At 36.1% G+C, this 24,338-nt stretch overlaps 1 protein-coding gene across 4 annotated transcripts in view; it reads right to left on the reverse strand.

Annotated features, from left to right (window-relative positions):
* The window catches only part of SNTG1 (syntrophin gamma 1), a 347,398-nt gene that overhangs the window by 150,719 nt on the left and 172,341 nt on the right, over positions 1-24,338 (reverse strand). For 2 of the 4 annotated variants that reach the window (XM_072852507.1, XM_072852506.1), the window contains exons 2-3: positions 16,731-16,785; positions 5,676-5,810 (exon numbers count right to left, since the gene is read on the reverse strand). In XM_072852507.1, the coding sequence (XP_072708608.1) occupies positions 5,676-5,810; positions 16,731-16,757 (162 nt within the window). In that variant the 5' untranslated portion in view covers positions 16,758-16,785. Of the gene's footprint in view, positions 1-5,675; positions 5,811-16,730; positions 16,786-24,338 lie in introns of those variants that run through there. The other 2 variants (XM_072852508.1, XM_072852510.1) reach the window with 2 other exon arrangements.

The following is a 24,338-nucleotide window of genomic DNA, read 5'->3' on the forward strand; positions in this document are numbered from 1 at the left end:
CCTAAATATCTACTTATAAAAATTCTGCTCCTAGGATTGATTTATTTCAAAAGTACTGCATTGCTTAATATAGAAATAAAATATGCACAAACCGTAAGTCAGTATGGAAAATTTGACTTTACAAATGGCAGTCCTGTGTTTGAACCTCAGTAGATTGCTATGCTTTTTATTTTTAAGTAGCTGCAGAAAAACAAGCTGGCTTAGGTTGTCCCTAAATAATCGTATTTACATCTGTCAGTTCTAGGTTGTCACTTAAAAGCTGTCCAGATTGGCAGGGAAAAAAAAAATTACCACCATCTGATAGATATTTGATGACTTCTGTGAAAATATGGATTTACTCCACTGAATAGCTGACAGATACCAACATGATAAAAAAACAAAATCACCATTCTTACTGGTAGCTTTGTCAAGGTAACAAGAATGGAAAGTGCTTGAAAGGTGACCTATCTGTTCACATATTTGCAATTCTCTCCACAACAGGGAGTGTCACTTCAGCACTGTTCGTACTATTCAATCACATTATCAGAATCAAAATAGTAAATAAATACAGAAATAAATACAATACAGAAAATAAATCAAAACCATATGTTTACTATTTTAAGCTTTTCACTTTTCATTTAATTTTCTACTCATTAACATTGCTAATGTTAATCAAACTTTTTTTACCTACACCAAAACATATGAAAAGAAAATTTTTAACTCTCAAAAGAGAATGATCCAATGTAAGAGATTTAAAATTCACTCTCAGGAAGTCTTCAAAACTCTAAAATGTGCAAGCAAAGGAAATGTAATAACTTCATCTGATTGCTCAGGCAAGTCACAGTTAAGTGATATGTTCTGAATTTGAACTTATACTTAAAAATTAATCATTTTATCAAATCAAATTAATCATAATGCCTTTATCATTTAAATAAAAAAAATCATTAAAAACATGCTATTGTGCAAAGTTTGTAAGTTGAAAAACTATCTCTAATGCCACTTATTTTTTTGTAATACCATATGGGCTTTGTATAGAGTTGTAAATCTTTCAACACAGTTGATTTCACAATTGCAAAAGGACAACTTTAAAAGTGAGATATAGTATGTCCTTATCTTTACAAGAGAAAGAAGAATGATTGCGTGATCAATAATGCCAGAAATCAGGTCTGGCTACAGTTCAACAATTTAAGCCAGTGTTACTTTCTGACCTTGGAAAAAGGTGTTTATTGATGAAGGTTTTTTCTCAATCAAAAAAACAATTACAATCCATAGGTTACATTCAGATGCATTTGTATCAACCTCAGTTAAACCCTTGGACAAATGCCATACTACTCCGAGAGCTGTTGCTCTATAAATTCACAAAAATGTGCATTCACTTTTTATTAGTATTGAAATTATGAATGTTCTTCACATCAATCTTCCAAAAAGATCCTTAATTTAAAAAATGCTAAAAGAAATTATTAATGTTTAATTAAATAATGCATTACTACACAGCAGCATAGAATTACATTACTCAAAATAAATGAGAATCATCTGTATATTATCATCAGGTGAGTTAGCAGTATTTTGGAAAATCTACGACTCTTTAACAGAACCTTTAAGAAAATTATATAAAAATGCAAACTGTCCTGGTAGCTGAACTTAGCAATTTGCCAGCTGCTCATAGTTTATTTTCAGTCTTTTAGAAAAACAGTAGCCGATTCAAATCATTCATCTTGTCAGATGGTACATTGTCATATCCTTGGTTTATGGATCTTACATGCACATATACTCTCTTAGAAAAACTTCTGAATATGATTAGCAAAGAAATCTATTAAAGAAAAGAAGAAAAAAAAAACACGGCTGCCTAAACAAATAAATTACTTTTCTTGATAAAACACAATAATCTTTTAACCTGAATTTCAGATGTCCATGAAAGGTGATAGAAATTGTGAGAATTAACTCTAAAATAGAAATTTTGATTCTGGAATTGAAAAGATTAAAACTTTTCCTAGGAAGCAATCTACTGAAGAGTCATATTTCAGATCAGACATGCCATATCTTAGGCTATCCCCCCCTCCCATCATAATTTTCAGCAAGGTCACTATTAGGCTATCCTTGTTAGTCCAGGCTATTGACCTATACCTCTAAAAAGACTGGGAGTTGCCTTATTGCACATTGTCATCTGGAACATCACATAGCAAACATTTTTGAGTATAATTTCATGTCATTCAAGAAATATGTTTAAAAGGAAATATGAAATAAAGATCTTCCATAGTTCTGACATCGATACTGATGAAGTTCCTACATGGTTTAATTCAACTGTTTTCAGGGCATTTCTTTTTCAGAGGAAAAGAGTAAAAATCCTAACTGTTCTGTACCACAATACACTGTCATGGAGATTTATGACACTTATAATCATAAGAAAACTGTCTGTTGGCAATATCACGATTACGAAAAAATATTTTGTGAGGGTCCAGTACTTTCGGGGAGAAAAAAGTGTCACCAGTCACCAGTCTTATCTTCCAATTTTCCCACAGAAAGGCTCATGGATATCTTCAGAACACAAGCTACCCCCATTCAGGCATACACTTCCCATACTATAAAGCCTCTCTACAGGCAAGGATTTAATTTGGATTAGTAAAGACACTGCCTTCTATAGGCTTTGAGTTTCACAAAATGTTCTCATCACACTTTTGGTCATTCGCACTGGAGTTCAAATCTACATCAGATATCCATTAGCAGCATAATGCAGAATGCACTATGTTTCTGTCTCTTGGAAAGCAAGTCTTTCTTGTTGCACACATAAATCTCTGTAATACTTATTGATGCAACTGATGCTCAAATTTAGATCTAATCTGTGATCGTTTGAACGATCTTTGATGCTTTATAGAATTGCTACAGGTACAATTGCTGCAGGATCCTCACTAACGCTATCATTTTGTTCAGCCTACTAAAGACACAGATGCTTTCTTTTTTAGTGTTTAACACTGTTTATGTTGCTTATAATCTTTTATGCATTTTATTTTCTTACTCCAAACTGTATACAATGAAAGAAGAAACAAGGTTACTTTGCACCTCTTTAGTTTTGGGAAACTAGAACTGTTTTCCACCAAAAAGGAAGTGTTCTAAATTAAGAACTAGGTCCTTATCCCATGTGCTAACATTAAGCAGCACCTCATTCCTAAGGAGCCATTGATTTAATTTAGATTATTCCGCAGGATGCAGATCAGGATAACACTGGAACGTTAAGTGCCTGTTTAAAGTCAGTCCTACACAGAGGAGCATGCAAATTGATTCAGACCCAACAAACAGAAGAGATACTGTTCTGAACTAGAAACATAGTAATAGCCTTAAGTCAGTGATTAAGTAAAACCTTATAATCAAATTATTTGAAGATTATTTATTAAAACAGATTAAAAAGAACTTTTACTGCAGCTACTTGTCTGTAAAATTTAACAATGCTATTGTTCCTCAGTTACAAATTTTATTTTTATTCTTTAGAGTTTATTCTATGAGGCATTCAATGTCAGTTGCTAATGAAAACACTTGCTCTGTAGAATGCATGTAAAAGAAAAATAGATGTGGTCAGTCATCTAGAATGACAGAAAGAACACAACAAAATCAACCAAGCAAAGTAAAAGATAAGAAAAATGAAAAACAAACAAAAAAGAAACCTAATAAATCAGGAATAAAAATGAGGGAAAAAATGCACAAAGAAGAAGCCCGTGGGACTTGTCTGATCAAGCTATACAATCAAAGGACATGATTCCAGATGATTTAAATGACCTGTGACAAAAGGACAGTTAACTGTCTGTGAAATGCCAATCATCCTTAGTTGGAAAGAACTAGTGATTCAAGACCTAGTCTTAATCCCAGAGGAAATCAGGGTAAAATGCTCAAAAGTCACTAGCCTAAAAATGACACTACCAAGAGAAAAGAAACTCCTCGTCACCACACTAATATCAATCAGTTAATGAGTTATGCATTCAATATGCAAATAAGATAGGGGGAGCATAATTGGTGAAGCAAATCATCCACTATTTTCTACAGTGCTGTTGCAAAACTGAAGAGGGCAAAACTGTAAGAGAAATCCTTGCTGTGAAATGGCAAAAAAATTAAATACGCATTTCATGAAGACATTTAAATAACAAGTTCAGCAGAAGTAGATATTACAGCACAATAATGAAAGTCGTATTTTTGAGTGATAAAATATTTTAATAAATAATGCTAGAATGTGGTTGGTGGAGTAACGGTGCCACAGTGTGTGTTGCTAATTGAACAACTATAGCCTGAGGTTGAACTCATAATTTCTTTCTAACTGGGCTGCTAGATGTCCTGTATGTTGAGGAACAGCACAGTCTGATTGGTAAAAGGAGCATCTATATTCCATATAAAGCACACAGACCTGTATTAATAAATTGTATTTGTACAGCATGAAACTGTCAAAAGCTAATGTCAGATTTGTCATGCAAATAAACCCAGCCTGTACGGAGACAGTGTAGGCAGTGTGTTCCTCTTGTTTCAGAGAAAAACTGAGAACCATTCCCGTTGAGATGTTCATAACAGTGAGATGGATCCTCCTATACATTTTCCATTAATCTTCCACACTGTTAGCACTGCTAACATTCTACCAATTTATTTCTGGTTTCTGCTTTGTATCTTTTTATTATACTTGTATTGAGAGATACAGGGATGTGGCAACAGCAGCAATTAATTAATAAAACAGACAGACATAATAGCAGTCACGTAACATTTGCATAAACAGATATTACACTACTATGCCTCACAAGATTTAATGTGAAATCCTATGATAATTTTATTTAGCTCAAAAGGAGAGCAGAATGTTTATGATAGTTTCCCATAAACCTTAAAAATATCTCTACAAAATATAATTACAATATCTATAAAAATGCCTATAGAAATGAATAGTGAATGGTTTCTATTATTTTTAGCTATCTTGTAGAATTAAATAAAAACTTAGCATTACAATAGTTCCAAAACCTACAATATTATTCTATATAACATTTTACAAATCTTCCAAATAATTGTCTACAAAGCTCAGTTTCTTATCCACAAAATGCAATACGATGCTTAAAAAATAAATCTGACACATCATGTAAAAACAGTAATACATAAATCACACTATTACACTGTTCCAGCTGAAGTCCATCTTTATTACCATGATGTGCTGGTAAAACCAGTGACCCTCGCAGCGTGGACTGGTAGCATGCATGACGTCTGGTGTTGTGCTACCATATAAAGCAACCAAAGGAACAGAGGATAGCAAATAATTCCTCTACCAGCAAAGCCCTGCCATAACAGTTACCCATCAAGTGTTGTATCAACTTCACAGACAATACTCAGATATGTAAGTACACTGAGGTATCTGTATTCACTGCAAAAATCACTGCTTGTGTCATTCCTATCACATTCAGTGGCTCCAATTTTCAAGGGTGAGTGCAGAGAAACAATACTGTAGTCATGCATATAACTTATTCATTATCTTATTGCTGCTTCTTAGATGAGTATTGCTAAGATTTACTCTCAAAAGGATATATTAAAATACACTTAGTGTTAACAGTATAAAATGAAATAACAAACTGTGGGAGTAAATGCATACATACGTGTGTGCACACATGCACACACACAAATACACACAGATTATTTTTGCTTTGTATAAAGTGCATCTTAAAGAAAAAATAAAAACTACTTACACCAGAATAGAAAGGCTCACCAGACACACAGATCACATCCTGCTCCTGGATCATCAAAATATCTTTGGCTAAGTGCAGCCGCACTTTGAAAGGCTCCTGGTTACCATCCTGCAGCAAACAAATCCCTGTCTTTGTCTTCAAAGGAAGGAATAAAGAAAAAAAGTTTTCTCAGTTAGCACTTTGCATTGCTAGAAGCAGTATTTTGAAACAGAATAGCTGAGAAATAGGTACATTTACCATAAATACAACAACAAATATCCCAAACTATTACCAGCGATCACTGTATTTATTTACTGTGCTCAGACTACAAGAGAAGGATGGTGACAGTAGCAACTAGTGAAGGCAGATTTTGCAATAATAAGGTGCTATTCTGCCCATGACGAATTTGTGAAACTACTTTCAAACTGCTTCAGAGCAGCTGTACTCTTACTTTCCATCTTTGTATTAAATGATGACACCTCACTTGGAGATGCAATAAAGGCTGATGTTCCACATATTACACCAATTTTGCCACAGAAATACACACAATAACACCTCCAAACTAGCCAGATGTGAGCACTGACAGCCTACATGAGCCTGTTATGGGTTTTTCCTGATCTATGAGCACAACACTGACTTATGCTTTCCTTTTCAAATGAGGACACTGAAGTTAAGAATAAGAGATGAGATCAAAGAATGCAACTCCCTCTAGTAACTTACTTCTTGCTCCACTTCTATATTTTACAGTTATGGTTAGAGATCAGGAATTCTGTAGGATTCTTCAATAAGTGACTTTTCAACAATTTAACAGTGCCTTTGTGGTAGTACCTATTTGTGCTACTTTTTTGGGAATTATACATAAGAGGTTTGAGCAGTGAAACAGTCTGCATGTGTAAGCACCTGCAGTATTTAATAATTTTACCCTGAAGGCAGTGTCGAAAATAGCATTCTTTATAACACTTCATAAATGGACAAAAGTCATGTTGGTAGAGCATTTTTGCTTACAACCAACCTAAACATTTATCCTTACAACATGTAATTTACCAGTATTAGATACCTAAACCTATTTGCATAGATACAGATATGTATGTATGCACGTATGTATCTCAGAAGAAAATTCATATATAAAAAGTATTTAAAATCTTGGACTCATCAGTGTCAATAATAAAACTTCCATTATCTTCATTCAGGTCAGATTTCAATCCACTGTCTATTAAAAGTTGGCTTGAGAGGAGATCAAGAAACAAAAGTCTTGCTGTGAACTTTAACTGCCAAGGTTGACCTGGCTGAATCTGAGGGCTCTTTCTCAGACAAAAGTTTAAAAGAGGATTTGGAAGATCTCCCCATAATACCTTACATCCATAGCATGGAGAGAACAAACACAAATATGGAACTGACAGTAGGCAACTGGCAGAAGAAAAGTTTAAATTGCTCTCAAGAGGCTTTAAAAGAGGTGGAAAGGTCGAGGACAACCTTTAAATAGCTCTATATAATGTTCTCCACTGACAAATTGTTCTGTCACTTCTGTTCCATGCTCAACACTCAAACTTAGGAAATTGTTTTCTCTTGGACACCACTAGCAAACGCGTATAACTCACCCATAACTTTGAAAGTGGCTCTGACATCGTTTTTATTTTTAAACTAAGTAAGAAGAAGTAAAAATGAAGAGATCCACGCACTGAACTCACACTGAGGTCAGTGGAAACTCTGGTCAGAAGACATCATACAGCCTTGTTCTAATATTTAGGTGTCTTTTTTTAAGCAGGAAGAGATAGAAACTGATTGACATGGACAGACAAATCAAATAAATGGATCACCAAAGGAGTTAGGTCTTCAGTAACACTGAAAAATTCCCTCTCATGTCATACATAAAATATTACAACATTAAAATAAAGAGAATGTAAAATAGTTACATTCCCCTGGTCCTCTCCTTATAATTTCTGCTTTACAAAGACGACTCCTCTTTCCATGGAGTTGTGAAGTAAGCAGTAAGTGACGAGTGAAGTTGAACAACTTCAAGTCAGTTTCTAAATGCATGTGGGCTGAGTTTATTCAGTCTGAACAAGGAAACCAAACTTGGGAAGAGCAAAATATTTTGGCCCTTGGAAAGACTGATCACACACACTCAGGGATCTTATTTACATCAGACACTCTAAAATGTAATGAAACACTTTACTGTTGTTGGGCTTTATGAAAGTTGGTTTACGATACAGTTCAAAATTAAATCTTCAATTATACTACCTCCTTCCCTCTCCCATCTGAAAGCATCATTAACAACCACGTAAAGGAGAATAACGTAGTTCAGTTTCCTTAGATAACCTCAAGAGAAGTCCTTGAGAACAAAGACTGGAATTTAATTATTTTATTATGTTTCATTTTTGTCTGCTGAAATTTCTTTTTTCTTCTCTTCCCCACCCCTTCAAAGCATCCAGTAAACTGAATCAAATAAAGATATGAGCTCCTGCATCCTTATCCAGAGCTGGAACTTAGGGAAGATGTCCTGTATATATGCTTTCATGTAAATTACTGTGCACATCAACATTTTTCATCCATGTGGCCCCAGTAAAATTATTCTGGTTGGAGGCAGATCATCTGTCTAGCCTATACCCCTGCCATCTCTTACATTTGAAGAGCTTAGTTGGTGTGTATGCGTGTGTGTGGATGAGGTGTAGGGGTGCGGGGTTTTGGCTGATGTTAGCTTTTGTTCCCATTACTAATTTTTAAAAGATTCCATGAGATGGTGTGCTAAAATTTTCCCTTCAAGCCTTCTACATTTCACTGGTAGAGGGCTCTGCCCTACCCCTGTCTTACAGCAATAAAACAGCTTACTGCATGTCAGCTGAGCTACTGTAACTGTCAGTGTGAGGTCATGCAAGGCATCCTCTTGTGCTCAAATGTATGATAAATTGCATCACATTACAGAAGACATGGACAGAGAAGAATAGTTCAGCTGATAACAGTTTGTTAAGCCAATACACCTTAACTGTAAGTTTGAGACAAAATTGCCAGGACCATTGCCCTGCTTACATTTATACCATCCTACTTTCTTCATCCTATTTATAGAGTTTAGCACCTGTTGTGAAGAGGGCAAGAAAACTGAGTGTTTGAAGTTGCACGTTTATGAAGTGGATGAGGTAGGCTAAGGAATGGATATGGAAGCAATATACAGTGGTGAAAGAATGAGTTTCCATATGGGAGAGGAGTAGGTGACTCCAAGCAAAGGCAGTGATGAAGGAAGGTAGCGGTACCTAAGTGACAGCTGCAGTGAATGTTGCACCTGCACAGTACTGCCTCTGTCATCTCATTCTACACCCTTTTCAGCTGAGTTAGACAAGAACACCGATGCGGCAAGAGCTGATGTCCTTGGCAGGAGTTTAGAAACTGCTTACTGTTTTTGAACTAATATAACTACAAGAGGGGCTGAAAACTGATCCCTCTTTGCTTTGCCACACCAGTCTGTATTGAACTTTCTGCTTCAGATTATTATAAGAGAACGGTATAGGTTGGCAGAGCCCTAAAGGCAGACTGCTTCTACAAATAATATGGTCACAGTCAGATCATTATTAGCAACAAGGCAGTGAAAAAAGGCCATTTAAAAATCTTTGTCCATTATACCCTGACTTACAGCACATTGTCCATATTGGCTGTGTATAAGATCTGGCCCTAATAACTTTTCTAAAAGGAATTTAGAAACGCTTACAAACCATAAATGGCTTGGTGCAATATGGTTTTCACAAACATTTAAGAATTAATTTCAGAGGAAATACATATGAAAACTACACTTTATACATTTATGCTAGCAGCAGAGTCTCTACCAAACATATACCAAAATTAATGCTGTATGAGAAACATCTTAAAAGTTACCTATTGATTTCAAAGTCGATTTCCTGCAGGACTTCCAACATAAATATTTTTTAATTTATCTGGCCTAAATAAGGCTACTGGCAGGTTTTCTACTGAAGATTTTTTTTGTTTACATTTTTCCCTATTTGTTGTTTTCCTTGTCATTTATGATAAGAAAAAAAAAAAATTCTAAACCTTTTTCTATGTTTTGTTCTGGAGGAGACTTATTCAGTATTTCAGGCAATTTTAAATACTCTTCATTAGTTTTCAAGACATGGCTGCATCTTTTTGTTCATGCTATTTTACTTATTTCTTTTGCCTTACCGTAATAAAACAATTTGGTTAGCTTTGCTTCTTCTACTTTCACATCAGTAGGAAGACTTCAACAGATACTCCAGAATAGTTTAGTCCATGAACCAGTGGAGGAAAGGAAGAAAAAAAAAAACTCTCAACACATTTTCTATGCAAGGTGGCCTGGATTTTTAGTTTCTGCTTTGGTTGGTATGTCCTAAAATAAATTAAACCTCTGCAATTTAGTTTTAAGCCCTGAAATTTATTTCTACCATCAAGAATCTGATACCAGTAAGAAGAATGGGTTGCAGAAACTGCCTTAAATATGTACGTAGTTGACTTCAGATGAATATCTACATTTTTGGATGCCTATTTGAACTGAGGCTGACCTCTGACTACTTGAAGATATTCCTGTCACTGCTTTATAATCACAAGTATAATAATAAAAAGGGAAATTGAATCAGAGGTATAAGGCGGTAATGGCAATGAATACAAGAGGTAGGAATATGTGTCAGAACCACATAAAGGATGTTTTTTAAATGGCCCAGCTACTCATTCTGTGGAGGTGTTGCTACCGTAAGTGCAAAACACTTATATTGTCAAAAATTGGAATGCAGCCCAGATACACAAGGATGTGTTCAGCTTGTCATTCAGAGCCTCTTCTATCAGATACCAACATTTTCCAATCCAAAGGATAGCAAGTCCATTCCTCTATATGAATTTTACACTCCAACCTGAAAGAATCACAGGAAAATGTTGAATTTGGACTTAACCTTCTTTTTCTTTGATTTGCCAGGTATTTGCCAGGTAAGTATTTGGCTATGGCATTCTTCATAAGTGATTTTCTCGAAAGAATAAAGTCTTACAGAGAATTTCCTTGTTTCATACAGCCTGATTAATTCAATATGTAAATTAGACATCTGGAATAAAAAAAATATATATATATATAAAAATAAATATATATATGAGTTTCTTACTGAACTAAGGTACTTTTTTAGAGCAAAAACTTTCATTTTCTGACTCTATAAGGAAACAAGTTTTGATGTCTGAATTGCCAATGAGCTTACTGGGACTAGATTATATCATTACAGTTGAGGCCAAGAGATAAGATAACATAAAATTGAAGGCTATTGTGAGAACATGCATGTTTCTTCAAATTAACTTCACCTATTACATGACATTCTCACAGGCATTGTAAATTGCCAGTCATTTTCCATTTTGTGATTTTGGGATTAAATTATGAGTTGAAGCTGGATTTAAGAAAAAACCCACAAACCCAAGGTATTAGAAATCCCAGCATTGCGATTTGATAGCATTTATAAACAAAGGAAATCATCAGCTTAGGCTGAAATGTGTAAATCATAAAATGGCATAGAGGCAACTAGAAAGAGTCCAAACTAGTATATAACAAGATTTATGAAAGAAAGCCACGAGGAAGTCAAAATACTGCTTAAAAATTAAAACACATTCTGTGGCAGGCAAAAAACCCCCAACAAGATGGATGTTGAAATAGAGGTCACTAGACCTGCGAACAACAGAATGTATCAAATTATGAAGTTTGTGAAGTCTGCAAGAATATTCATAGGATACATAAAGCAGAGGACAAACAGTTTACCAATTCAAACTAATCCTTTGAAGAAACAATGGACAGTACTGTAAAAACAGATGAATAGATTATAGGCATGAAAATGCATGGCATACTTACTAATTTAAATAAGTTTGAAATATTAGGATATTAGGAATTATTGAATATTAGGGGAAAAAAGCCAAGCTAACAGAAGTAAAGGAGGAGATTTCAAAAGTTAGAAAAGTTAGAAAGCTGCTCATGCAGCTTGTTCATAAAGTACATGGAAAATATCAACTTAAAAAAAAAAGTATCTAAGAGGAAAATGTTCTAATGCACTATAATCATCCCAAGTCTTCAATTTCATCAGAAGGGTACTTTCACTGCAGAGGACAGTATTATGTCAGAGACTGAAGTTATCTTCCAAGAGATAGTTTTCAGAATATAGAATAAGGTCAAGTGAGTACAGGAGAGAGTTTAAAGAACCCAGTGACTCTATGATTTATGCTCTTGTAAAGTTCAGAAAGCTCAGGATAAAGGCTAAAAGAGGAGCTGGATAGTCTTATGGTTTGGAAATTGTTGAATAAGTACAAGAACGAGTACAATGGATACATTTGCTGCTCATTGAGGGAAAAGAGCATGGAATCCTGAATAATTAAATATGAAACAATGGAAAATTTCCCACAACTAGCAAGTGGAGAAGCCACAAAAAAAAATTAACTATAACTTTCCCATCATCAGATACCACGTAGTTTCCCTTAGAAAAAATGTGTGTATGTATGTAAGACCTCATCTTTTTGTAGTGCCATTTGAATTGTCTAGCACAGAAGGTATTTCTTGCGGAATAAAACTACTTTAAGATGCCTTGAAAGCCAGCACAGCCTACAGATAAGATGCTTAGAGGAGAAAATAATCATCAGAATCATAGGAATCACCTTGAGATTGACACCAAACTGTACCTGTCTACATAAGTGTTTAAGATCTCATTATAATCAATGCTTATTATAGGCAATAAAGCATAGAGAGCAATTCAGTTCACCAGCAGGGTTTGGGAGAACTGAATTGCTCACTGGGCTCCACTGACTGTACTATTCAGACCTGCAGCAGGAACTTAGGCACAAAGTGCATGTGCACGTACCTACAAGTAGACAAGACCTTTTCAGTGTCCAAATCTCAAACCAAATCCCACTAGCAGACACAAGAAAAAATAAGGGATGCATGAAAGCATCAGTAATATAAAAGACTAAGGTTCCCTCAGAGACATCCAATGCATTAGAACAGCAGTTATTTAGAATGAAAAGAGTAGTTTAAGGAAAAAAAACTGAATATGTGATGGACACTATGAAAAACATGCTTTAGCCTCATTGCATCTATGTGGAATATTTTGGTTTTATGCCAATTGAAACTCAGTTCAAACCATTTACTGCCATTAGCGAGGATGGGGATGGAAGTACCGATGAGAGTCTGAGCCCCACTCATCATTTTGGGAGAGCAATCTCAGTTCTTCTACAGTGGTGGTGGTTACAGCACTGGAGGATAGGGAAAGAAGGGTGATAAGATATTCAGAAGAAAGGAAACAAAGAGGGAAAGAAGAGGAAGATCCAATAGCCAAGATGCCTCATGACAGCTTTTATTGCCATTATCAAAACCTGCCTAGTAACTATTTTAGCATAGAAGACCAGAGACTATTTTTCATAGATACCTAGTACGACTGAGAATTTGATACAATAGGGGATGGAGGGGAAAGAGGGCTGAAAGTTGTAAAGGTACTGAGTAGATAACCAATTAAACAAAAGTATGTGGAGCAAAGTCTACAGCTACTTTATGTTTCATGTCAGTAGTTGAAATAAATAAACTAATACCAAAATATCTATGGCTTGGAGTGACTAGTTTTTGTTGAAGACATGCCAATGGAATAGAACCACAAGTTAATTAAGGAGGTAGTGCCACAGTGGTATTTTCTTTAGTTGCTATTGTCACTTTCATAAGAAGCTCAAGTACTAGATGAGGTCTTGGTGACAAGTCTGGCAAATTTTAAGGTATTAAGAAAACTGTGTTAAAAGCAATAGCTGAAAGGTATATATTGGGAATTGAAATACCTGACAGAATGGATGATTACACCTCATATCGAACTCAAGTGAACTATCACATTAAGTAATTACTTAATACTTGAATGGTGCAATTCAAAGGACAGTGTCCACATCAGTGGAGAAACAAAAATGAACCCTTCTGGAAGCCAAGAAGTAGATAAAAACCACAACTGTCAGGTTACATGATAAAGTCTTGTCTGCACACACACAAAGGAGTACAGACAGACTATGGCAGATGGGGAAAGTCCAAATAACACCTGCCCAGTTCCATCAAAGGGGACATCAGCCTATGAAGGCCCATCACCACAAGCCCAGAGGAGCACAGGAGCACAATGGCAGGCGGGAACCCAAATTAAGAACTCAGATGATGGCGCAACTGGTCTGGTCTCCTGCCACGGCTGTCCTGGGACAGCCTCCACCCCAGTGTCCAGGTGTGAAACCCATCATGATAAGAATATGCCAGAGCACCTTTTGGACTGAGTGGGGGCAGTGTCCCACTGCCTGGGGGTGTGGGACACATTATGGGATGCAGTCTTGGATTGCACAGGACTTATTAAAGGATGTTTAGGGGAGGAACCAAAGGCGGGGAAAGGGATTCAGTGATTTGGGGAGGAACAAGTAAGGGAAAATAGAAGGTTAAGGGGATAGAAAGGGGGTGGTCACATGTAAATAGTTTTCTGGTCACTATGCTTGTCTGGCCATGCCCTGAACCTGATCAGTGCAGTCTGTCCTATCCTCTTATTAACTTCCTTTCTAATTTTTTTTCCTGGGTGAGGGATTCTATGGTGTGTGATTGTGTGTATGTGTGTGTGTGATGGTCTGTACCAGCCGCTGGAGAGGGGCTGAGGCCTCAGCAGCTTGTATACCCAGCTGCCAGCAACTGGGAAGACTGGGATCCAGGGGTAGCTGCTGGGCAGACTGTCTAAGCCCCGCTGCTGGAGGCATCCACATTGTACATACATATACACATATTCTCACGAGTGGACCTCCATCCTGATCAGCCAGAAAGGGGAGCGGGATGAGGCTGTTGGTGCTGTTTGTGTTTGTGCGAGTGCTCTGTGTGTTGGTGTGTGATCTGCGTGGCTGGTCATGTACATAAGAATACACATATATATGGATACACGTAGTGTATATGTGTGCTCTGTGTGCATATGCCTACTGGGCATACATCTTCACCCTCATTACTGGTTGGACCTGGGGGCACGGAGCTGCAGCAGCCTCCCCTCTCTTGGGCCTTCAGATCCAGCTCAATATATTTCCCTCTGAACAAAAAAAAAAGTAGATGATGCCTTACAATGATAGTGCTGAGGTTTTAGTTAAAAATCACACTATGTGTAAGCATAAGGCTGCTCATGATTTATTTAGACATAGGGATTCGATGAAAGTAGGTTGAAAGTCTATATTTTATTAACTCTGATTGGCTTGGGAGGAAAGATGTAGATCATAGTTTTCAGAATTTCTCGGAAGTGACACCACTGAATCTGTGGCACAAAGCTCATTTTACACAAAGCAGATAAACTGGGGTTGAATCCACCTCGTAATTTTATTAATCTAAAAGCTAAAGGAGCTTCTTTAGGGTCTCCAGATTACGGATCTTTTTTAGGATGAGTGGAGTCATCCTTTCCTTCCCTTGTCTATCATGGAAGCTCCAACAAAGCAGCTGATTTTTAAAGAGCTCAACTTGAAATCAATGCCCCTATTAGAAGCTAGATACAGAATGAAACAGATTTGTCAATGTACTTGCATTGTAAAGGCTAAGATAGGACCCATATGCCAGGTCAGCACTCTGTGGCTGCTCTTGTCGTTACTGCTGCTGGGCACAGAGTGAAGTTAATTGCCACTAAATAATCTATACTAGTATACAGTTTAAATAATAACATAAAAATCTTATGAAAATAATATATATCTGCATCTTTTCCTCAAAAAGTGCATTCAAAAAGAAATTTAAAAAAACCCCACAAACCAAAATGCCCTTAATAACATGCTTTAACTTTTGGTCAGCTCTGAAGTGGTCAGGCAGTTGGACTAGATGATCATTGTAGGTCCCTTCCAACTGAAAATATTCTATTCTAAAAATCAAAACTCAAACCTAACAAGAATGCTTTTTTCCAGGCAAATAATCTGGGATATACTGTTATAGAATTTAGACTGTGCATGGATCTTCTGAGGTATTAAAGCCTGATACATAGCATCCTGGACATCCACCACAGCATTCTTTGCCAAAGGCAAGTTTCCCTTTAATATTAGTTTTTGACCTTACTACTCCTTTCAGAATGCTGTCATAATTTAATGTTCTTTAACCGGCTTATTTTCTCTCCCCCCTAATTTATACCAATTGATTCTCAGGTCAAAATTGGTTTTAGCTGCAGTTGGTTCTTGGTTCTAGTGCTGTTCCCATCCCTCCACTTCTATATTTTCATGGGATCATGGTCACACTTAAAGATATGGCCAGTTTTCTTGCTCTCAGTCTTAACTTCCTAAATATTGTTTACGATTCTCAGTGTACGGGTAATTGTCATGATTTTTTAATCATAATAATGCATTGACATAATTACGTAATTTGGTGTAAATGGTTCTCACTGTGTCTCAATTGCTGAAGTTGTGAAAATACATTAAAACAATTTGTTCATAGACTATCATTGACTAAATAAGATGCCGTTTTTAATGTCTACAAATACATCTCATTCACTTTCTTTAAGGTAAAGTTAGTGTGAACACAGAAAGCAAAGCACTTCGCCATCTCTAGTGGAGGAGGACTGAAGTATTTTGCATTGACATTATGAAACTATACCTATTTTAAGCGAAAATAACTCTTACCTCATCAAATCAGAATGGAATTGCTTTTAATTTTCGTCATCTTCACAGCTTTCCCTCTCTCCCCACCCACTATTTTCCCGTACTTCTACATTTCCCCCCTTGATTTTGCTGAACAGTGCTATACAGATTTCTGGCTCCATTGATGTTTTTCTTCATGTACAAGCTTTCAGATATAAACACTTCACTAAGAGCAAAGCTCACACAAAACATATCTACCTGCACCTACATTGTGCCTAAAGAGATAAATTGGAACAGACAGAGGTGAGGGTTAGTGATGAATACACCTGGGCAAATTCTTTCATCTTCTGCTACAAAGTCTGTCTGCCACCATAAAGCGATCAGCTGAATAACTTATATCTGATTATATAATTCATCTAATTTCTGAAAAAAGGGATTTTGCATATAAAAAGGATTAAAAGTTCATTGATTTTGATTCTACGATTGTTTGAAAAGAAAAATATCTGATCCTACCTCTTCACAGGCGGTCCTGAAATCCATGTGCTATGACACAGCAAGTGATATTTGTCTAAAATGGAGAGAAAGATTTCATTAGAATGAAAAAGGTATTGCAAAACATAAAAGTTACCTGCCTGAGCTCAGAAATTGCACTTCTTTTTGTTAGGTGCAGTTATAGTCATTGCTTAAAAAGATAAATGATCAAAGTTGCAACAGGATTAGGAAGCATAAGGTGTTCTAAGTTGTTCCTAGTTCTTATAAAGTACACAACCCGGTTTCATTGAGTATAATCAAAGGAATGCTTATGTTCCCACAACCTCTTGCTTTCCATGGGGCATTCAAGCTCACTTTTCTTATTGCAAGTGTAATTTTTTTTTTTTTTTTTTTTTTTTTATTCCCCCAAAAGTAAGAGTATACTGGAAAGTAACAGAAATGGAGACAATTAAGTGTTGCTCTTCAGAATACCGTCTCTCTTCTAAAAGACTGATGCCTTTTTTTTTTCCTCCCGTAATTAAAAGCCATCATGCATCAATACTTTTTGTCTCACATTTTATTAACATACATAATCTCTCCAAGGAAGCCAGTGTCATTTAAGAGTGTGTATACTTTGCAGAAATATTTATGAGTTGAAAAAAAACAAATGTTAGAAAAGTCAGGAATATGTGTGAGTGCTGGCAAAATGTCACACCAAATCCTGTGATTATTACTTTGCCTAGCCTTTACCTAAAGTGTATTCATCCCAATGCACACTTATGCATTCATTTATTTATGAGATAAAGCCACTGGAACAGGCTGTTATCAGAGGATAGTAACAGTGTCCTGCTGCTGGTTCTGCAATAGAAATACTCATGCATCAGCCAGTAACATTTCCAGGAAACACTTCCTGGGCAAAACAGTAATTTAATTCAATGGTTGCAGAAAGGAAACCTGTAACAAAATCATCTCCATCAAGCATTATTTTGCTATTCTGTGTTAATTATGTGCTTACAATTATTTGTATAAATATAGTACTCAAAGCTCCAACACAAAATTTGCCCCATTAGCCTAAGTTTAAAATAAAATTTAAAAACTATAACTCACATAGTACAAAAATTTAAGTCCTAATAATAATAATAAAACATCTTAATCTCTTAATTAAGTCTCTTAATTTGTTTTGCTGCCCTGGATGCAGTTTTATTAAACCCAAGCACATGCACACATATGAGGTTAATGTTCTGCATTTACTGAGTTCTGCCTGATTCACAGCCTGTGCTCTAGACTAATTTCTAGCAGAGCTAGCCTAGGTTGGCTAGGTTACAAAGCAGGAATTTAAAAGGGACCCATCATAGTTCCTTCCTTATCAGCTTTACAAGTGCACCAAGATCCAGTAAAGATCTATATCTGTAATTCTGCTCTCAAAGTGCTCATAACAAACAAGGTCACTATTCCAATCTGGAAGACTTTTCTCTCTGGTGGGACAGTCATCGTGCAATGAAGTATGTTTCCTTGTAATTTTTATGAACTCTGTTTCCAGGCGCTGAGTAAGCTGAAGTGGGAAAAAGGCTTTACTCACCTTAGCAAAGTATTCTGAGGACTTTTTAGCCTTCTGGAACTTATGTATCTTTAAAATATAAACTGAAGTACTGCACAGTGTTCTCCTTTCTCGGACTCTGATTATGTCAGGTCAGTAAGTCCTACTGCAGTCAAAAGTGTATTCACTTATGTTATGTTCTGTCTTATTAATAAAAGTTCTGCAAAGTTTGGGTTTGGGTAACTTTGGTTCCACACTCAATGACATTTCCTTTTTGGTTCTTTTCTAGCTACTCTTTGATTTAAATCCTATCTAATCCAGGTCATTTCCACAACTCAGTATTACTCCATTTTCTTCTTTTTGTTGTTTTTATGTATTATGCATTTATTTACTTATTTCAGAAATATTTGTATTACCATGTAGAAGAAAAGTCAAGAAGAACTAGGCTTCCCAGCATCATAGCTTATTTTATATAGAGCTCATGACCTAAAATAACGTCTAATTTTGCTCAGAGAATAATTTAGCAATCTTAGAAGTATGAAGCATCACATGAATACCAACTTCTTTATTGAAAAACTCTTTAAATCCCTTCTTAAAATCCTTTTTTTTAAAACCCCTTAAAAAAACTCCAACATTTTAAACACTACTGCCATTAACTCTAGCATGCTTAGTAAGTCGGGTGATATTATTTCCAAAAGGCAGGAGCCCCAGTTCTCTGTCCTATGTCTTGAGGGCTGTCATGGCAAACAGAGCCCCTGGCCTTTAGAGAGACAGTCCTCAAACTATAAATACTGCCTCCCACTGCCTGCTGATACTTGGTGAATCTACCTGCCAACCACCTTGGTGATACTTCCTTTTTTCCCGTACATGCTAAATTATGAATAGGTAAAATAAAATATACAACCAATACTCTTCTGACATCCATCTTCTACCAAAATAACTTCACTGGTTCCCACAGAAAGGTTAGACACAGAGTTTCCTCTGGGAAAGGTGGTTAGAGGCAATTTTTCATGAGACATGACAAGAGCTTTTACTATTAAAATATTGTATAAAATGTAAACCTGGAACTACATAATTCTCAACGCAAAATCATACTCATTGCAATGAGTGTACCTGTTTCTCAGGCATTCAACAACTCCGTTCCTAATCTTTGCAATAGAGCTGCCACTGCTTCTGTATCACTCTATTTCCTACCAATTCTCGTCTGCAGGTGCACACAGAGAATTTCAGCCCATTATCAATGTTCTTTTTCTATCAGCAATTTTATAACACTTGGTATTAGAACACTTGCTTTTAGAAACAGCACATAGAACGTTTGATTACAAAGTGCATTACCTCATAAATCAGCTCAGAAATGTCATTGTTTCCAGCACTTACACCCTGAATAAACACTCTAGATGAATAAATTACAGGAATACATATCATGCATCATGCACAAATTTTATGATCTTATGCTGGTAAAATGCCCCAATAATTAGTAATTGTCTCCTCTGTAATACATAAAAAAAGGCAGAAAATATAAAACCAAGTAATTTTAAAAATAAAACATTTGTAAAACGATAAAATGTGACACCCAGCGCTGAGAGATATCCCTTGTTCAGGCTCTGGCTAGCCTCTGCAATCCTCTTACCTTCAAATCACAGCCACTTTCATCTGAGCATGTTTCCAGCTCTCCTAGGAGCTTCCTTCAGTCTCACCTAAACAGCCCACTGGTTACCAGCCCACAGCCCTCTTCAGCCTCAATACTTGATTTTTCTCTGTCCCTCCCCACCTGAGGTTGCTTTGAGACAAACTGTTCTCCAGAAGGTGCGAAAAGAGCTGCCTGTGGCTTTGAAGGGATGAGGTGCAGAGGAAACAGCAACAGTGTCAGGATAGAGTAGGGTGTGCAAGCACAGGCGGAGGCATGAGCAGCGTGCTTTACTCAAAGAGAAAGAATGGCTCCAACAGCAGTGAGGCTCCCTCTGAAAGGGCTGGGAACCACTGCAATCAAAGATATGTAAACAAGCAAGCTTTGAAAAGTTACTTTCCTTCCTTTCGACTTGATTTGCGATCTGCACCTCCTCCAAAACTGAGTTACCAAACTTATTTAGCTCATCTCTGCTGATAGATGTAACACATGACAGACAGGTTGGGAACAGAATTTGACACCCCCTTGACAGAACAAGCAGTTATTCAATACTGAAGAAACATTTACTGAGCAGTATTATTACGGCATTTGTGTTCTAAAGGGAAATCAATGGCTAAAACAGACCAGTAAAGTTGAAGGCTATGGCAGCCCTCAGAGACAAAGCTTCATTTAGGATAATGCACCGAGCACTTGAGCTACGCTCTGATCTTCTTACAATAAATCAGGTCATATTCCAATGGTATAACAGATGGAATTTCACAAAGTACTTCCATGACTAAATACTCCAGTATACTTAATAAAATATGATAGCAAACAAAAAAGAAAATTTCACGTGCACACAACAGTAGTAAGAGGCACTTTGTAAAGTGTTGGGAATCACAGAATCACAGAATCGTATAGGTTGGAAAAGACCTTTAAGATCATCGAGTCCAACCGTAAACCTAACACTACCAAGACCACAAGCCAAATAAAATACTATTGAAGCAACAGTAGGAAACACTTCATTCTCAAGGTTACTGGTGCAAAGTAAGAATACAATATTGTGTGCACAAATAACAAGTCCATGGAGAAATGATGTATTATCAAACACAATTTAATTTAGCATAGGATATCATCTCAGCTTGTATACTTCTTACTTGCTGGAGATAAGTCACAAGAAATTCTTGTCTGAGAACTGTCTGAATTGCTAACTGGAAAACAGACTAAAACCATGTTTCAAAGGCACAAATATCAAATCTGCAACTAATTGTGACAGTAGATCACTACTAAACTTCACGTTTGCCTTTTCAAGTCCTTCTCCTGCCTCCATTCTTACCAACACCTTTTGTGCTCTACATTTTGGAGATGTCTGAAGGAAATCATATCTGTCATTTTTATTTGTGTTAGGAACTGAAACATACACATTTGTAACCCTGCAGGGGCTTTTATTTTTTTAAGTAATAATTTAAAAAAAACCCAAACATCTCTATTGTAAATAGGGAAAGAAGGCGAAGAAACTATCCTTACATGTAGCATAGCTGGTTCTTTGTGCTTTAAGGGAAAGAAAAATATTTTAGGCAAAAAAGAGGCATTACTTTAAATGCAAATTCCATGAAGGCGTCTTCATTCCATCCAGCTTGCCACAAGGTGTTTAGTACCAGAAGAGTGGTCAGAGCCATGCAGACAGCACAGTAAATCAAGGGAGCAGTTCAGTAACCGCAGATTAATAAAACCCTATTCAGTTACTGGTTTTGAGCACACTTGAATTATATTTCATTTGAACACTGAGTTACTTATGTTCAGTTAATATAATGATTTTTAATAATTTACGATAGTAACATATTGGACTCAACTGGTGAAACATTTCTCAATGAGTTGGGAGCAGATAGTCCCTAGATCCAAACACAGCCCCATACTTCCCCATAGAGTTTGATACATGAAGGGGGATCTATATATCCCTTGCACAGAATTACAGCTGTAATAAATTAATTTAAGTTGAAAGATGCTTATAAAGCTGGAGGCCCCTAAGCTGCATGTATTTCAGTCTCCCTGATAGTTCAAGGACTGAGATGAACTTTGAACTCACCAAAGCCATGCACTTCTTCGGCAGTGAGGAAAATAAGCACCTGACAAAGCTTTTTAACACAACGTCCAGCTCTTAGCAAAGCTCATGCTTCAAAAGAATTGAAGTTGGCAATTAGTAGCTAACAAGGTTTTTAATGTTTATTTCATTTTGCCTTTGTTAAAAGAAGAATGATATTTACCTGCCAGTCACAATTTATTATTTTAGTTGCAAGCATTTTTAATCAGCAAGCCCAATTAAGGATTCACTATATAAACATCATTTTTTTCAAGAATCAGTGAGTCACAAGGCAGTATTAACTGAATGAACGTATTTGGTGCTCCCGCTTGTTTATCCAGTACTGTTTGCACTAACAATTATCTATTATTCTGGGCATCCCCCCCAGAACAAACAGCCACAAAATGACTTAACGAGTAACCCAGTCTGTTCTGGCTTGGCAAAAGCAAACATGCAAATGGCAAAATTAAAAAAAACAATGCAACACACAATCTTTCAGAGGGAAAAAGCAGTATTGCAGGAGAATCATCTGAAAATGCTGAGGTTAAATGCCAATGGGCTGCTACTGCATGTCTTTATGTGAAATACTCTATGGCACACTGGAAGAGGAAAGTTTGGCTTTAGGTTAAAGCCTGGAATGTTGCTGGAAAAAAAAATCTGCATCTGATCTCTTGCTTTTCCAATGTTACCTTTTGGTGATTCACTAGAAGTGTCTCAATATAATTACGTACTTAATTTCAAAGACAGGTAGTGCATATGTCAGAGCCCAAGCAGGGACTAAATATCTCCTTATTCTTAACTACTCTGGAGGCTGCCTGAACTGATTCATGATTTAGACCATTTCTCAGTTTTGCCTAAATAACAGTGCCTTGTATCAAAGACGAACAGAAGTTCTTCTCTGACTATCTAGCACTGCAGTCTGGTTTTTCCCTGCATTATCTCTCAACACACAATTTCCTTATAAAAGAGATACTGGCATTCCTCTGCCAAGGCAATTGTTTCCCAGTCAAATATAAATTTCATGCCTCTGGCATTATGCCTAATGCTAATAGTTTGGAGTGAGACTTTCCACATCATATTACGTCTTTTGTTTTCACTTAAGTTTTGTTTTTTGTTTTTTTTGTTTGTTTGTTTTTGTTTTTTTTTAAATAATAAAGCATTATACTAATCTCCTAAAGGAGGTAAAGAAATAAATTAATGGTTACAAACATTCACAAGATTTTAATTTGCAAGGTTCTTGGGAATTTCTGGGATACAAAAGTAAGCTAAAGACACAAATGCTCCCACTTCTTCAAATACTGAGCATGCTTTTTCAAATTAACAAGCAGGTAAGATAATACTTAATGACAAGGTCACAGTTTAATGTAAGTTTTGTCTTTGCCTTACCCCCAACGTAGGACATTTAATCAACAGCTAATATAATAAAGCACACATTTAGCCCTGTGAGGTCCAAAGAAACTAGATTTTAGAATCACGTGGTAATAACTACATTTATACATATGTAAATAATCATAAAAGTTTCTAAAATTTTCCTACGTGAGCAAAACAAGTTGGATTGATGCAAACTGAGATAAACTGATTCACAAATGGGGAAGTGCAAAAAAATCAGTATGACCACAAAATGAAGTAAGTGTACCAAATACTTTTGAGTTTTATATATCCACAGACTAAGCAAATGTATGCAGCCTGTATAATAAGGGAGTGGAAAAATACACTTAGTGAAATTGTTTGGGCTAAATAGATTTCTTTAGGAACTGGATTCTTTTTTCATAAAACTCAGTCACAAAATCCCCACTAATCCTAGCTCTGCCATTTCAGATTCAGGCTAAAAAAAACATGAATGCAATACCTGCACATATTTAATCTTTCCTCACTGGTAACAGGACTATCCCTCCATTTCTGTAGACAAGTGTAGTCCTATTGACTTAAAAAAAAATGCTTAAAATTAACTGCTGTCGATACTCTAGCCTGTCATGTTCTTTGGGCAGTGTTTTGGATGTGTGCATTACAGGACATATGTATAAAAGCATTTATGATTTTAGCAAAAAATATGGAAAAATCGCAATGGAATACATTGGCTTCTAAGAATTCTTAGAAGGTCTCATCCTTTCAGAAATTCATTAAATGTCTGTATCCATGTGGCATAAAAGGACATTTTTACATGCTAGTGATTGCATGAGTGTAGACAGTGTAATCCATTAATTTTCCTTTTAATTCCCCAAAATGGAACAGTATTATAACGTCATTTAAAAGACAACAAGTGTTGTAATTCCTAAGTACAACAACATGGCATACGATTTAAAAAAAAGATAATTTTATTCTGGTATGCTTTGACTTTCAGTAAATTAAAATAGTATAATACCAATATTTATTTGAGATTTTCAGGTCCTGTATAAATATCTGATATATATATTTATACCTGTATAT

This window comes from Ciconia boyciana, chromosome 2, assembly GCF_034638445.1.
Source record: "Ciconia boyciana chromosome 2, ASM3463844v1, whole genome shotgun sequence".
Classification (NCBI taxonomy): domain Eukaryota; kingdom Metazoa; phylum Chordata; class Aves; order Ciconiiformes; family Ciconiidae; genus Ciconia; species Ciconia boyciana.